The sequence below is a fragment of the Mastigoproctus giganteus genome, chromosome 12 (genome assembly GCF_048544385.1).
Source record: "Mastigoproctus giganteus isolate SK-2022 chromosome 12, ASM4854438v1, whole genome shotgun sequence".
In the NCBI taxonomy this organism is placed as follows: domain Eukaryota; kingdom Metazoa; phylum Arthropoda; class Arachnida; order Uropygi; family Thelyphonidae; genus Mastigoproctus; species Mastigoproctus giganteus.
The window spans coordinates 39,787,565-39,802,213 of NC_143586.1; the positions used below are offsets into that span (position 1 = coordinate 39,787,565).

At 36.8% G+C, this 14,649-nt stretch overlaps 1 protein-coding gene across 1 annotated transcript; it reads left to right on the plus strand.

Annotated features, from left to right (window-relative positions):
- The first annotated feature begins 307 nt into the window (after positions 1–307).
- Positions 308–12,275, plus strand: LOC150076922 (uncharacterized). Its single transcript, XM_090385735.1, has 9 exons — positions 308–564; positions 1,381–1,501; positions 2,912–3,027; positions 4,329–4,447; positions 6,385–6,557; positions 6,647–6,775; positions 8,558–8,663; positions 9,357–9,426; positions 11,999–12,275. The coding sequence occupies exons 1-9, from the start codon at positions 308–310 to the stop codon at positions 12,273–12,275; spliced, it is 1,368 nt and encodes a 455-aa protein (XP_090241861.1).
- The last annotated feature ends 2,374 nt before the right edge of the window (positions 12,276–14,649 follow it).

Consider the following 14,649-nt stretch of genomic DNA (forward strand, 5'->3'; position numbering starts at 1 on the left):
GTTTCTATTACAGAGATGGTGTAATTGAGATTTTACCAAAGAAACTATGGTTCTTTGTTAGCAGTGTTATCACTAAATTTGAAGAGAAACATAAATATTAATTTAATGTATTTAAAACACTCTTTCTCATACGTTTTACTCCTACGGAATTTAGTAATAATTTTAGGTGGTAATTAATTTGCGTAATTTCTGAAATCAAAATGGTTCCCATGGATGTTAAATTATAAACGTGTCGTGTACCATGATTTTATTGATTCTTTCAGATAATTATCCCATCCCTACAAAGTGATTTGCAGAACCACTGAAAATGGCCACTACCAAAGAATATGCAGCCGCCCGTTTTGAAAATTCCATGATAACTGGTGTTCCTCAAATAGTGTCCACCAAAAGCCCATTTCGTAAAGCAACGAAACTTATTGTTCTGTTTGCCTGTATAGCAGGCTTCATCTATCAGACAACAACTTTCCTCTCTGTGTATTGGGGATATCCGAGCTATCCAAACATTGAGTTCGTATTGGCGGAGGAGATAGAACTTCCAGCCATTACAGTGTGTAATATGAATGGGTAGGTAAACTTTTATAAATCACAAATAACTTTCCTTTGCACAAGTAGCCTATTTTCTTACATTTCGTTATAGTATGATCTGAAGCCCTGGGACAGCTAAGCTGGTTTTCCACGCTTATGAGGAAGCAATCCTGTCATTATTTGATTAAAAAAGTGCCATATTATTTACTGTATTTCTTTAGTACTCTGCACTCTTGAATAACCCGTGCGCCCAAAATTTTTGGTTCCATTAACTTAATCTAATGTTCCTGGACTTTTCGTTTGGTAATATGAAAGTCCTCACGACTAATTATATTAAAACATACAGGGGAGGGGACTTCGGATCCCATGCAATCCGTTCCATGGTGCAAACATTGTTTCCAACTAACGATGCCATGTTTCAAGCTGATGATGCTCCAATTCAGACAACCAGATGTGTCCAATCTTGGTTTGAGGAGCATAAACCTAAAGTTAAACACAATCACCAAACTTAAACGTTATTGAGCCACTGTGGGCATATTTGGAGAGGAGAGTGAGAAGCAGATTTCCTCCACCTGTATCACTCAAGGAACTTGAAACATTTCTACACGAAGAATAGCCCAATATTGTTACCGAGATAATTCAAGGTTTATTTGAATATATTCCACGTACAATACAAGTAGTTTTAAAAACAAAGGGTGTTCCAAGTGTGAGGCATCAGTATATTACAATATACTGACGCCTCAAAGTCTGAATGCTTTGGTGCTTAACCTAAAATGTTAGACGTTTTAAATAAGAAAAGACTGAAAGTTTAATTAATGGTTTCTTTTATGATTAAAAGCACATAATTTTTTTCAGAATTCGAAGGAAGCCATTCTGTAAGAAGTTCCCAAATAAGTGTGTAGGTTTGCGATACAACACGAAACAATTTTGTTCCGATTTTCCTCATATCTGCAAGGATGAAAAGGAAAACATCAGAGTAAGTTCAACATCGATTTACAGAACGTTTTACTTTCCAGGATGACAAAATGCAGATTATATTCATATTTAGCTTGATATAATGCAGATGTTTCCAAACTTGAGCAACCTTAAAATATCTCATAAATAAACAAAATAAGTAGAGTTGATGAATTTTAGCTATGCATACTTTTATAAATTAATATACACTTCAATACATTTAATCTCAAATATGAAATGAAATACGCTTTATACCTGGATTAGTGTAATGATTTGTCAATCCTTCGTTAAAAAAAGTTCTTCATAAAAACAACAGCCTTCTCTCCAAAACAAACCGAATTCGATCCCTCATGTGGCGCATCCCATACGTTGGGAACTTCTGATATAATGTATTTTACTGCTTAAGGTTCATTTGTCACTTGAACGGTCATTTCGAATAACGATCCTGAATATATAAATGGCATACCTTCAAATTCATGACACGCGTACACATTTTTTGATGACAAACATGATTTGAATGTCAGAGTGCTGCTCGGGCATCGCCTTATACGGCAATGCGATGCGCATTGAGTATTGAAAGGCGCAGTTTCGTCCTGTAGGCTGGATAACTGTTGGGTGTCACTCCTGTGCCAGAAGGACAATGGGCCAGTTTATTCCTATTTGATCTCTATATTTTTAGAGAGTGTCTTGAAGCCATTCCTGTTGTTTTAACGAATGTTTTTGTAGATTCCAATGTCTCTTTGAATGCACTAAACTGTGTGTGTGTGAATTGTAAAATTCCGAGGCCTTCCTCCCCCCGTTTTTTGATTTCAAGTGTGACTTGATTGACAACAGGTTGTAATCACTGACATAAATAGCGACATTGCCTCTCTGGAAATTTCAACTTCGGAATCCAGTGGGTGGATACTTGAAGTGAAAGTTCATGATTCAACCATAGACAAGGGAATCTTGGCATTCGTATCAAGTCAGCAGAAATACGGTACAACCCTTCACCCTCATTGCATTAAAATAATGGGAATGGCTTGTTGGGTGATCTGTTTGACAACAACCAGTGATTGGCACGAATGCTAAGACTCAGGAGTTTTATTGAGCAAGTCATCACTAGGTGATAGACAATGAGAAGAATATCAGAACTGATTTCCCTCCTGTTATTGAAACCTAATTTTGCGCAGTACATAATGAGTTTGTACTTATTGGGAACTAGACCTCCTCATTTCACGAATCCTATTTCTCCATGTGTTGAGTACTCTGGTTATCTGTGTGTGGAATCACAAATTTATACCTTTTAACTTATTAAAGAATATTATTATTATTAGTAGTAGTAGTATCATTATGAATAAAAACCATACAAAGTAAAAAGTAAAGTTACCTTACTTTTTGCAGCTCAGTTTATTATTTGGAAAAACTAAATGTATTCGTTTTTTTATTTCAGTTGCCTGTGAAATTGACTTCCTACGCGTCCTTTGAAGAGGCAAAAGAGTTTGGACACAGAATAAATGATACAATTACATCTTGCTGGACGCTTTATAAGAACTATGAATACTGCAAGTAAGTATTGAATATACCTGGGCTATAAGAGCTGTCACAGTTGAAGGCGTAGTTTTGATTCCCTCAAGACGGACAAATGTTGATGCGAGGGCTAGAATATAAATGAAAGCATCTGATTCCAAGAATCCATCTTGCTAATTGTCAATAATGCAGGCTGATGAAGGCAGTCTACTGGTATGAGGAGTATTTTCGTTGAGCACATTAGGTCCCTTGATACCAGTCGAGTAACATTTGTATGCCACAGATTATATCCACTTGCGAATGGGTTTTTCCAACAGGTTAATGCTGCATGGGGCAATTCCAGAATTGTATACAACTTTTCTCATGTACATGAGGGTGAATCCGGCTTGCTGCAGTAGTTCCCATCTCAATCCAGTTGAGCACCTGTGAAATGAAACGAGTTCTTTCGATTCAGAGCCATCCAATTTGCAGCAACTATGGGAAGTAACTGAGCCAACAAAGACTAGCATCCTTGTGGCACACATTCAACACCTCGTTGAGTCCATGCTCAACGAATTTGAACTGTTCTGAAGGATAAAGGGAGCCCTACTCGCAATTAGTAGGTATGCTTGATGAATTGGCCACTTAGTGTATTCGTCAGTTACACTTCAGTTAATAAAGAAGTCAAGCATATCATTAATTTATATTTAACAAACATAAAGGAAAATTCGTATGGTATAACATTTTGGGACAACTTTTCATGCAGAGTGCTAAGTTCATGGTTTTCATGTCAGGTATATGTTAGATGTTTCTAAATAACTATAATTTTCTCATTATGTAGCTCTTGTATAAGTTTTCAGGGAATGTGAAAAATTGAAACTTCTTTAGTCTCTTGCGGGATGAAAAACCATTTAGTTTAAGTTTTCTAAAGAGATTCTAACTTTTAACGAGTTTACAACATTTCTGTTCCTGTGCCAATTTCTTCTGAATGTCATCTATTAGATTGGACTCTTTCAATTCCGGATACTGGATGTGGCTTTAAAACACACGTTCCTTAACAGCGCATTCTTTTTGAGTCTTCAAATCATTTTGACAAATCACTGAATCACTTATCTCAAACAGAGACTTTTTGACAATTATACTGAATTTCAGCATCTAATTTTAAGCAATTGTCTATTTTATGAAATAAATCATTTAGCAGTTGAGGGGGGCAGGTAGACTTTGCTCATCTTCCTTGTCGCTCTTGGCAAAGAAGAAGAAAACTCTTATCCTTAAAATTAAACCTTTTCTTATCCATTACAAATATTTCTTATGCGTGCAAAAGTACTAATTACAAATTATTATTTTTTTTTGTATTTTAGCAAACTGTTTAAGGAGTTGGTTGTATCTGCTATTGATAACGGGCTCAGGAAATGTGGTACTTTATTTTCGCAGCTGAACACCAGTGCAATGAAAAAGATCTCTGTCAAGTCCACAGAGGGTGAGAAATCATTTATAAAAATTTGCAAGAACATGTCACTTTTTTAATACGTACAATAACGAAATAATACATACAGAATTCTTAATATATGGAGTTGTTGTAGTAGATTTTTAGAAGCATCAGCGACTAAGGCCAAATTACTCCGTGTATAATGTCTGTAAATTGCGTGTGTTCTGTGGTCGATTATCTGGATGAAAAACCCTAGTTTCCTGGAGAAAAATCCATGCTACCCTCGCCTGAAATCGACTAACTCAGCCACGTTGTGAAAAAGGCCCATTAAAATTCCTCACGTCATCGATGTGACTAGAACTCGCGTTTTACTGATGATAGCATATTATATTCCACCTTCAGGTTTCAGACACCTTGCCTGTACAAACAGGACTCAACTTCTTGAATATTCACCACTGATTTCCTAAACGTAGATTTCCAGGTAATTCTCCACTCGGACGAATACTTGGAGATCCTTCAATTCTTCTAAAATATTCCTGTCTTATTTCTCGCAAAAAAGCCTACTGATCCGATGCTTCAATGACATTCAGATTTCTAGACGTTCACATGTCTCTATTTGGGATTACTCTGATTTCCGCTATTTCCCTCTCATGGTATAAGCAGTCATAGATGTGATTTCCTCTGCATTAAAAATATTTTCAACTATATTCTTGTAGTCTGAATCATTTTTCTTCCCTAAGAAGTTTTCAACAACAGACCTGAAGCTAACCCATGCCCATTTTTCTTTTTTAATCATAATTCGCTCAAAATCTCGGTCCCTCATCAGTTTTGCGAATCTAACGTCCCACAAAAATACCTTGTTTTAGTTTTTCTTGGGTGATCGATGGAAATTTAGTACAAAGATAGTTGAAACAGGGACCTTCTTGAAGTAAAGCTTTTACAAACTGTTTTATCAAACCCAGTTTGATGTGAAAGGGTGGAAAGAGGACCGTTTTGGCATCTACCAATGGCTTATGAACTACGTTCTTTGAATCAGGCAACAAACTGCCCCTCTTTGGCCAGACTTTGACATCTCAGTGCTTACTCCTTGCCCGACTGTACCGCTCGCACAAAAAGCAAGGTATTTTTGTATAGCCAGATTTCAGTTCAAGTAACATGCGTATCAATTTAAAATAAGCACAGACCAACCAACCATGTTCTTCCTACTTAACATTTGTCAACAACTTCTTCAAGTTCTCATATGTTTCTTTCAAATGAACAGAGCGAGCTGCTAGAATTGACCCGTATTTATTTCCATCGTGGAGCAACACACCTTTAATACTCCTCTTTGATGAGTCAAAAACTCTCCACTGTGTAGGATTGTAACTAATTCCTAAGTAGCTTATTAAATCATTCATATTAAATAAAAGTCATAGAATCGTCCTCAGAAAGGTAGGGGACCAGTTCTCGTCCTCAGATAGGTAGGGGACCAGTTCTCGTCCTCAGATAGGTAGGGAACCATTTACTCCAACTTAATACATTGAATAATACAACTCATGACATACACTTAAGTGATTTGTGAAAAAAAACGGTACGTGATAATAAAAAATGAATAACATTTCTGGAGTCAGCTTAAAAAACTGAGTTAAAAACAGCTTACAAACATCGAAAATCATGTAGCGTAGTGTAATCGCATTTGCAAATTATTTTCCATTATGACTGAAGTACTGTACATTAGGGGATATATAGATGATATGTTGTCCCACTCGAGCTTGTTAGATAAAATATTTATTAGATAATCTGATTATTCCGTAAATAAACTTTTCGATGAATTGAATTTGACCAATTGGCTTTGGTAAATTGACTTACAACCATAAATGCATTATTTCGAAATAAAATTTTATTTTAAAAATATATTTGAAAAATCAATGTCTTGTCCCTTTTGTACAATGTAAATAAAACGTTTTGTAATAATATTGTAAATGATTTTTTGACCATTAACATTTTAGTGACTGAATTCTTCCTGACCTTTGGCACTGAGTTCTCCGGAGAAGAATATTTTCGTCCGGATATGGATGTTTCAATAGCTATCGATGTTCACTCACAATTCTCCTATCCAGAACCGTTTACCCGTGGACACGTAATTTATCCTGGAAAACATTATTCTTTCATAATACAGGCAGTAAGTAAAATGAATGATTTAAGTGAACACTCTTTTAAAGTTTTCTTTAAGGCTTTACAGATTTATTTAGAATTCCTCTTCCATTGCAGTTGGAGGAAAGATTGCTTCCACCTCCTTATAGTACTAATTGCACAGATTATATTACTCAGAGGAAGGAAAATGGTTCGGGACCTTTGACATACGAGGTAACTTTCCAGGGTTCTAATGAATTTCTATCAGTAAGTTTGTGACATAAAGTTAATTCAGCTTTCTCATTATTTTCCAGAATCTTTGTCAACAAAAAAATTGTGTTACAATAGTACTCAATTTTCGTCAGTTCGGGCTCATTAATTTAAACAAAGTCGGGTTTCAAATTAGAGTCAGACAGCAAGGTTCCTAAACAGTGAATCGAGAACTAATTTTTATCGGAAGAGAAAAAAACAGAAATATTCACAGATATCAGAAAATCGTCTCCATGAATGATATTGTTGAGAGAACCATAGTTAAACTCTGGGTTAAGGGTGTACGAGAATCAGAATAAGAAACGTTGACCTCCATAACTACTGCGTGGATGCACGCATCGTTATGAAAGTCTTCCTTCGCTAATTTTGTTATCGAAATTAGCGAAGGAAGTGTGAATATAACGATTAACCGCGTGGTTTATACAAAGGTGTGTTTGCGTTTTGTTCGCCAACAACTGATACTGGACAACAAAGTTCAGAGGAAGGAAATTGCTTTCAAATTGCTGGTGTAGCATTAGGCAATCGGGAAGGCCTTCATTTCCAAGTTCCATCATCCGTGAAAGGAAGGCTTTCACGGATCCTGTGATTGTCTGTAACTGCTCAATGCTTGTTTCTTTTGCGCAATTAACGTCTTAACCTCTCTTTTCATCCATTTTAGTACCGTTTATAGAACTTGACCACTAGAACGTTTTTGGCTTCGAAAATAAATCCCTGGAACATATACCATACAGTAGTCTCTCTCATTAATCGACTAAAAGGAACATCTCATTCCATTACTGTCTCGTCTTTTGAAAGTGAAGTCCTTACCATTACAATTGTCCACATAGTTTTCTTTTGATGCCAACCCAATTTATGGTATTGCGGTTATTGCCTGCTATTGGTTAATCCCATTCAAGTTTCCATACAGTTAGGCACCTTAGCGAGAGCAAGATCTAGGATAGCTAGATTAATTGTTCCTTAAACCCTCTCAGGCATGTTTGAATAAGTAGCAATCACCTAGTTTGTTCAAAAAAAAAACAGTTGCCATATGTATATTGTATGTCCAGTCCACGTATTCCAGTCTATAAGAAATAGGTTGAATCCTATAACGAGACATTCGTACTTACCAGCAAATTCAATCTCCCTTGTTATGCTCTCCAGAATCATTTGGCCTCTAACGTACCCCACTATCATCTTCCCTTTACTGCAACTATGACTTGCCTGGAACCCATTTCACACAACCTCCTTCAGTATCTCACGATTATAAATAATAATAAATAATAATACCCACAGAAGATCGATCGCTCGTTAAGCAAACCTCTAACTTCAGGTCGGAATTTACTCAGTCTTTTTAACTTATTAAGATACATTAATATGAATGCTAGCTAACGTTTTTCCATGATGTTATTAGATGTTATCGATTTATTTAAAGAGTCTGAATCACTTCACAACTTGTTTGCTGCTTAGATTTTGAACATCATTGTAAAAACTCTGAACGTTCAACTCGAGCATGTACACACGCACATACACTAAAAAAATCGAAAAACGAATAAATATTGAATGAAATCAATTGCTTGGAATTTTGGAAAGGAAATGCATCCTTAGATTTTAAGGTATTTCAATAAAATTTTCGAGTAATGTCTTGACAGGTTTTAAACGGTTAACAACCAAGTATGACTACAGTGTATAAATCATAAACAGATTTTAAAAGATCACTTTAATTCTAATGTTTTTACACCATTATGAAACCAAATATCAATTGTGAAGCTTTTTTTTTTGCTTAGTTTAAATATTTTTCAGGAATGTCTGAATACCTGCGTGGCCGAAAGAATTGTGGCTACCTGCGAGCATAAATGCGTGTCAACTCCATCTCTCCATCTGTACACCGACAAACGATGTCCTAATGGTAAGAAATAGTTGATAAAATCTTTAGATAATCTTTATCTATGCAGTTAAAAACCGGGTATGTACATGTTGTAAAAGACATTCAATGTATTATCAAAAATTTTGAGGTCTTAACAAAGAAGAGTAAGGATTTAGAGATCAAATTTCAATATGATTCAGAGCTCCTTTGTCTGGTAATAAGCAGTAGTAGTGCTCCATGCGGTCTATGGGAGCACTAGCTGTAAATTAATGACCCATGTCGACTGAAAAAAATCTTCTGTTCCTCAAGCAGGACAGTTTGCTATTGGGTAATTGATATTGACCTCTGTGAAATAGGCCACATTCTTCTAATCACATCAGTCTATCAATGTCGCCTGATTCTTCTTTAACAAGCTATTAAGAATTGAAATTCGTGACAAGGAAATTGTTGGACACGTAACCAGCTCAAAATCGTGTAAAACAGGTCCATGCCATCACATTACCACCACCGAACTTCAGAACTGTTGGTGAAATACAATTTGGGTGAAACTGATAAAACATTTTGTTTTAGATATCAGATGAGTCTGATGAAAGAATTGGGGTTAATATCGCAACCTATTTGATCTTTCGGATAATAAAATAAACACATACAAGCAGTATACAATAAAATTAAACTGAAAACAAAACAAAATTTATTTATGGAATTGTTACATTGCTATTTTGTTTTAAATTGCAGAGATCTACTCTTGCTCTGCCAAAACAGATCACTGGGCAACTTGTTCTGATAGATGCAAGCCATCATGCAGGTAAGCATTCATTTTTCATACATTTCCTCACTGAGAACAGATAAATTATGCAGCAGTGATTACCCATGCATAAACAACATTTTCATCCGGCAGTGATGTTTATAGCTAATTCAAATTATGGTAACAAAGTAGTTAATACAACCTTAACATCCCTCTACAAGGAAAGAAGATTGTAATTAGAATATACGTCTTTATTTTCAGGACTTCTTGCAACATGTGACTTAACCCTCGGGGAGTAATGGATTTCAACATTGCTTCCCACGGGTGAGGTGTCCAATACATATTGGAGAACAGTGTATATAATTTAGCACAAATTAGGACAAATATACACCACTCATCATAGTTTTCATATACACATCGGGTTGAAAATGCTGAAGTTCGAATCCCATCAATAACGCAACGAATTTTCATGGGTCTTTTTCACAACGTGGCTGAGGTAGACGGTTTCAGCGAGAGTGGCACGGTTTTTTTCCGGAAACTAGGGTTTTTCATCCAGAAAACAGAACAATCACACAGACAATACGCAGTTGACAGATATATGGCTTAATATGCTCCTCTAAGTCGCTGATGCGCCTGTAACCCAACAAAAAAAGCTGATTTTCAGAAGTAATTAAAACAATCCATTTTGCTGTTAGCACCGATGGAAAGGGATGATTGAAATGCTGGCATTATCCTACCGAAATTCATGGAACTTGCACTCATGAACAAAACCCATGTTTATTCAAAAACTAAATAAGGTGTTGGGACAGCTTTCCCTGTAATGACTGCATAAATATGTCGCGGAAGACTACTAATTTCTGGAAACACAGGTTTGTCTGTGGCTGCTCTCTCATCCCGAACTTGGGTTCTTTAGGGTTTGATGGCGTGATGAGGTAACAAAACGCCTCAAGGAGTGTAAGCTCCTATCATTTGGTATTCTGTAAGCACAGAATACTAGTTATATAGTATGGTCTTTTCTTGGGCGCACTGTCACTTCCGGCTTTCCATTTCTTTAGAATGTTGTCAATTTTCACCACATCCTTCTGCTTTCCTGTCTGAAACTCTGTTGATTCTTTCCGTGTGCTCATCCTCCGATTTAACTGCGGTTCTTTTATAGGCTAAAATTGCACATTTTGTAGTAGCGCACAATTATTTTACCGGATAATGGATATGTATACAATTTATATTAATTTTTTTAGCAAATATTTATGTGCATTTTTTGCTTTCGGCATTATAAGTAAATGAATATTGTTTGTGTCTTGCAGAACTCTAAGGTATACCTATGTTGTCAAAGAGGAGGAACCTCTAAAACAGGTAATTATTTTATCATGACTGACCTAAAATCACTGTCCAAATTAATTGATCTTCGTTGATAATAAGAAACGAATCCATTAAATGAAATTAATGGATTCCTTTAATTTCCTATGGTAGGAAATATTCCCGCTATGCCAATGGTCAATGAAAAATTGAAGCTTGTTTTCAAGCTAATATTGTAACACAGTATATAAAAAAGTGGCAAGTATCACTAATAAAAACTACTGAAAGGTACAAAGAAAGAGTGAGAGAGAGATAATGAAACTGGAAAGCCAGCAGTCTTCAAACATCGAAATGTAATGTGACAGGGCGAATTTTTAATTGAAAACCATTAGAAATACTGCATGCAGTACATCTTTAAGAGGAAATTCCTTTTTCTTAAATAATAACGAAGCAATTCGTATGCTTCTTGCTATATAAAGAAAATATGATTTTTCAAATATCAATTCGAAGTTTCCATAAGGAATATTCAATTTGATGTTAATCTCAATACTATAAAATCATAATATAACCTTTGGCAGTGATTTAATTTGATCATGCAATCTGAAAGGCATCTCACATTTAAGTGACACCTTAGTCTACCTTGGTAACCGATATATACGGGGTTTATTCATTGCTCAATGAATGGATTCAGTTTCAGAAGGAAATCATAAAAATCCTGAATTGGTTTTTCATTAACCAATTCCATTGGTTAATGAAAAACCGTATTATATTGCCATTTTACAATCTTGCGTGAAAATTCTATTTAACCAATTCTTAAGAAGGGATGACCTCTTACAATAATCCTTCTATTGCATTCAGTTCTTTCCAAAGTTATGGAGAAAACTCGCCCCCTGGCCAAATTACATTATTTTGAAACCTTTCATCTGATTAACTATCGCTAATATTGATTCTGATTTTTGGTAGAAATCTATCAGTTTAACTTGAAACACATAACACTAATCTTCCCTTTGTCATTTAACCTTTCTGTTCTTCTGATCATTATTCTTACTAGCGAGGTGAGGCAATAAAGTTCCCAGGTTAGTAATAATAAAGTTCCCAGGTTAGTTTGCGACAGCGTCATCAAACATGACGCTGTCGCGGTCATGTTTGATGAGCTGGTAAAAAAAAAAAACGAGTGTTATGATGTAGTTCAAACTTTCTTCAACAGAGAATGTCCAGTAGAACGACAAGTTGCAATTAACAATCAGTTTCGTCAGTAGCCCTCTGTGTCACGATTTTATGATGGAGCAACGAACGAATATCAAATTTTGTTTTAAACTGGGAAAATCTATAACAGAAACACTTATGAAACGTTAAGTCGTACCAGCGCGTTTAAACGTTATAAGCGGTTGAAATGTGAACGTGAGGAAGTTCGTGATGACCAAAGAAGTGAGCATCCGTCAACTTCTCGAAATTATGACAGAGTTGCGAAAATTCGGGATATTGTGGAACGACGTCGTTTGAATCTCAGAATGATGGCTCAAAAGTTGGATATGAACAAGAAGATTATTCATCAAATTATGTATGAAGAGTTAGGACAAAGGAAGGTCGGGCCAAAATTATGTGCTGCATAGCCTCACCGATGAGCAGAAATAACGAAGGGCGTCATCATGCGAAGTCTTTTCAACACAGTCCTAATGTACTCGACTGTATTTTAACTGGAGTTGAGTGTTTCAGTACGGCCCACAGATCAAGCGTCAGGACACAATGAACTTCAAAGTCATCATCAAGGCCCAAAGAAGTGTAGTTTATAGAAGTCCATGATAAAGAAGATGGTGATGATGTTTTTTAAGCAAACACCTCTTTTTGATTCACAAGAAATTTTATACTTGAAGGGATAAAGTTAATGTTGCCTTCTACCTACAGAAGCTGTTGTTGTTATTGGGTTTTAGAGCATTAGATTAAGGCAGTATTGCTCAGTACTGTCTGTAAATGGAGGTGTGTTGTGGTTGATTTTCTGTTTGCTAAACGAAAAACCCGAGTTTCCGGGAGTAAAATCCATGTTACCCTCTTCGGAGGCTAATTCAGCCACATTTTGAAAAAGGCCTATAAAGATTCCTCTCATCATCGACGGGACTCGAACACAAGGAAGACGGCGATTCGACCAACTGTGCTGCCCACGACGCCTACCTACAGATGTTTCAAAGACTATTGAAGCGCATTTCCCGGTTAAGCTGCAATTTCGAGAGAAAGGCAGCTGTTTCTTGTTAGGACACAATGTCGACAATGCCCTTGCCCATCCAGCACTTACTGTGCAGGCAATTCTGACGCAAACATGCCGTTGTACAGATTAACGATCCTCCTATTTTTCCGATAAATTTCTTCCTTTTCCCAAGGTGAAAACTGCATTCAAAAGAAAGAGATTTCAGAATGTCGAGAACATAAAGAAAAACGTAACCGCCGAAATGAGCACCATCTCTTTCGGTGCATTCGCGGAATCTTTCAAATCCAGTTATGATTCATATCCAACTATTTTCTCAACCTACACTGGTACCAACTGCCATAACGTTTTATTATCATTATATTTTTTTACTTTAGAGGAACTTACCTCTGTGGTCAAGACGATCAATGTGAGGAAGTGTCCGGAAATTGATATGATTGAATATGTGTTCATTCTCCGGCTGTTAAAATTAAGACCTCTCTACTTGCTCTTGCTCTTCAATAAATGCCTTATGGAAGGCATCTTTCCCTCTGTTTGGAAGGTTTCTTTGCTCCGTCTTATCAAAAAACCAAATAAGCCTACCGCAAATCCACCTTGTCTACAGACCAATTGCGCTGCTTGCTAATCTAGGGAAGATCTTCGAGCGGCTTAAGGCTCTTCGACTAACAGCTCTGTTTCAACAACAAAATCTCTTTTCTCCCTGTCAATATGGCTTCACCCCAGGTCATTCTTGCGAGGAGGCCTTGTCTGACTTTGTTTGGCACATTATAAATTCTAAATCCAAGTTTAAACTAGCTATTATGGTCAACTTCGAGGGCGCCTTTGACACTCTCTGGTGGGACAGCGCCCTTGAACGTCTCCGGTCTGCCAGATGCTCCTTTCATATGTACAAATTATTTCAAAATTATTTCTCTGACCGCTCAATAATTGTCAAGTCCAAATTCCTCCAAGTCTCTAGGAAGGTTTTTCGAGGGTGCCCCCAAGGTTCAGTCCTGGGGCCCCTTATCTGGAACATTGTGCTTCAAGACTGGCTGGGCCACTCTCTCCAGAATTGCAAAATTTTTGCTTTCGCCGATGACCTGACCATTGTGGTCTCAGGCAGTTCTCGTGCAGTGTTGGAGGTGAATGCAAACCAGATTTTAACTGACCTTTCCTCCTGGTCATTGGCTAACAAACTTAAAATTAATCCAGCGAAAACAAAAATGATGCTTTTTAAATCCAAATTAGATCTCAGGCGGCCTCCCAAAGTCAAAATGTTTGGCAAGCGGTTTCCTATAGTCACTGAGGCAAAACTTCTTGTGGTCATTATTGACCATAAGCTTTCCTTCTATCCTCATCTGATTCGCATAAGTACCAAAATCAAAAAGTTCACAGGGTCAATTATTCGAATTTCTAGAGGGGAGTGGAGTGTCTCTCTAGAAAGTCACTCTTTCTCTACTATAATGCTGTTTTTTTATCTTGCCCATAGTCACCTATGCAGCAGGAGCTTGATTTCATCGGGCCACTAATTCCAAAATGAGGTTAAAACTGAATTCCATCCAGCGGAGCATGCTCCTCTCTATTCTCAGAGTCTGTAGAACAGTTTCCACCGCTGCAGTGCAAGTTATTGCGGGGGCCCTCCCATTGGATCTATTCATCATCTATCGTGGCATTTGCTTTCGACACAAAAAACAAATACCTTCAGAATTACTTGGAATGCACCTAAATTTAAATGAAGATCCTAAAAAAGAGAAATCCAGATGGTTTAACGAGCTAATTAGCATCTGGCAGACCAGATGGGACACCAC

Excerpts from the sequence above, each read along its gene's own strand:
- LOC150076922 (XM_090385735.1), top strand. The coding sequence starts at position 308 with ATGGCCACTACCAAAGAATATGCAGCCGCCCGTTTTGAAAATTCCATG. Across the intron at positions 1,502-2,911 it reads ATGAAAAGGAAAACATCAGA|TTGCCTGTGAAATTGACTTC; the intron begins GTAAGTTCAACA and ends TTTTTATTTCAG. Across the intron at positions 6,776-8,557 it reads GTTCTAATGAATTTCTATCA|GAATGTCTGAATACCTGCGT; the intron begins GTAAGTTTGTGA and ends AATATTTTTCAG.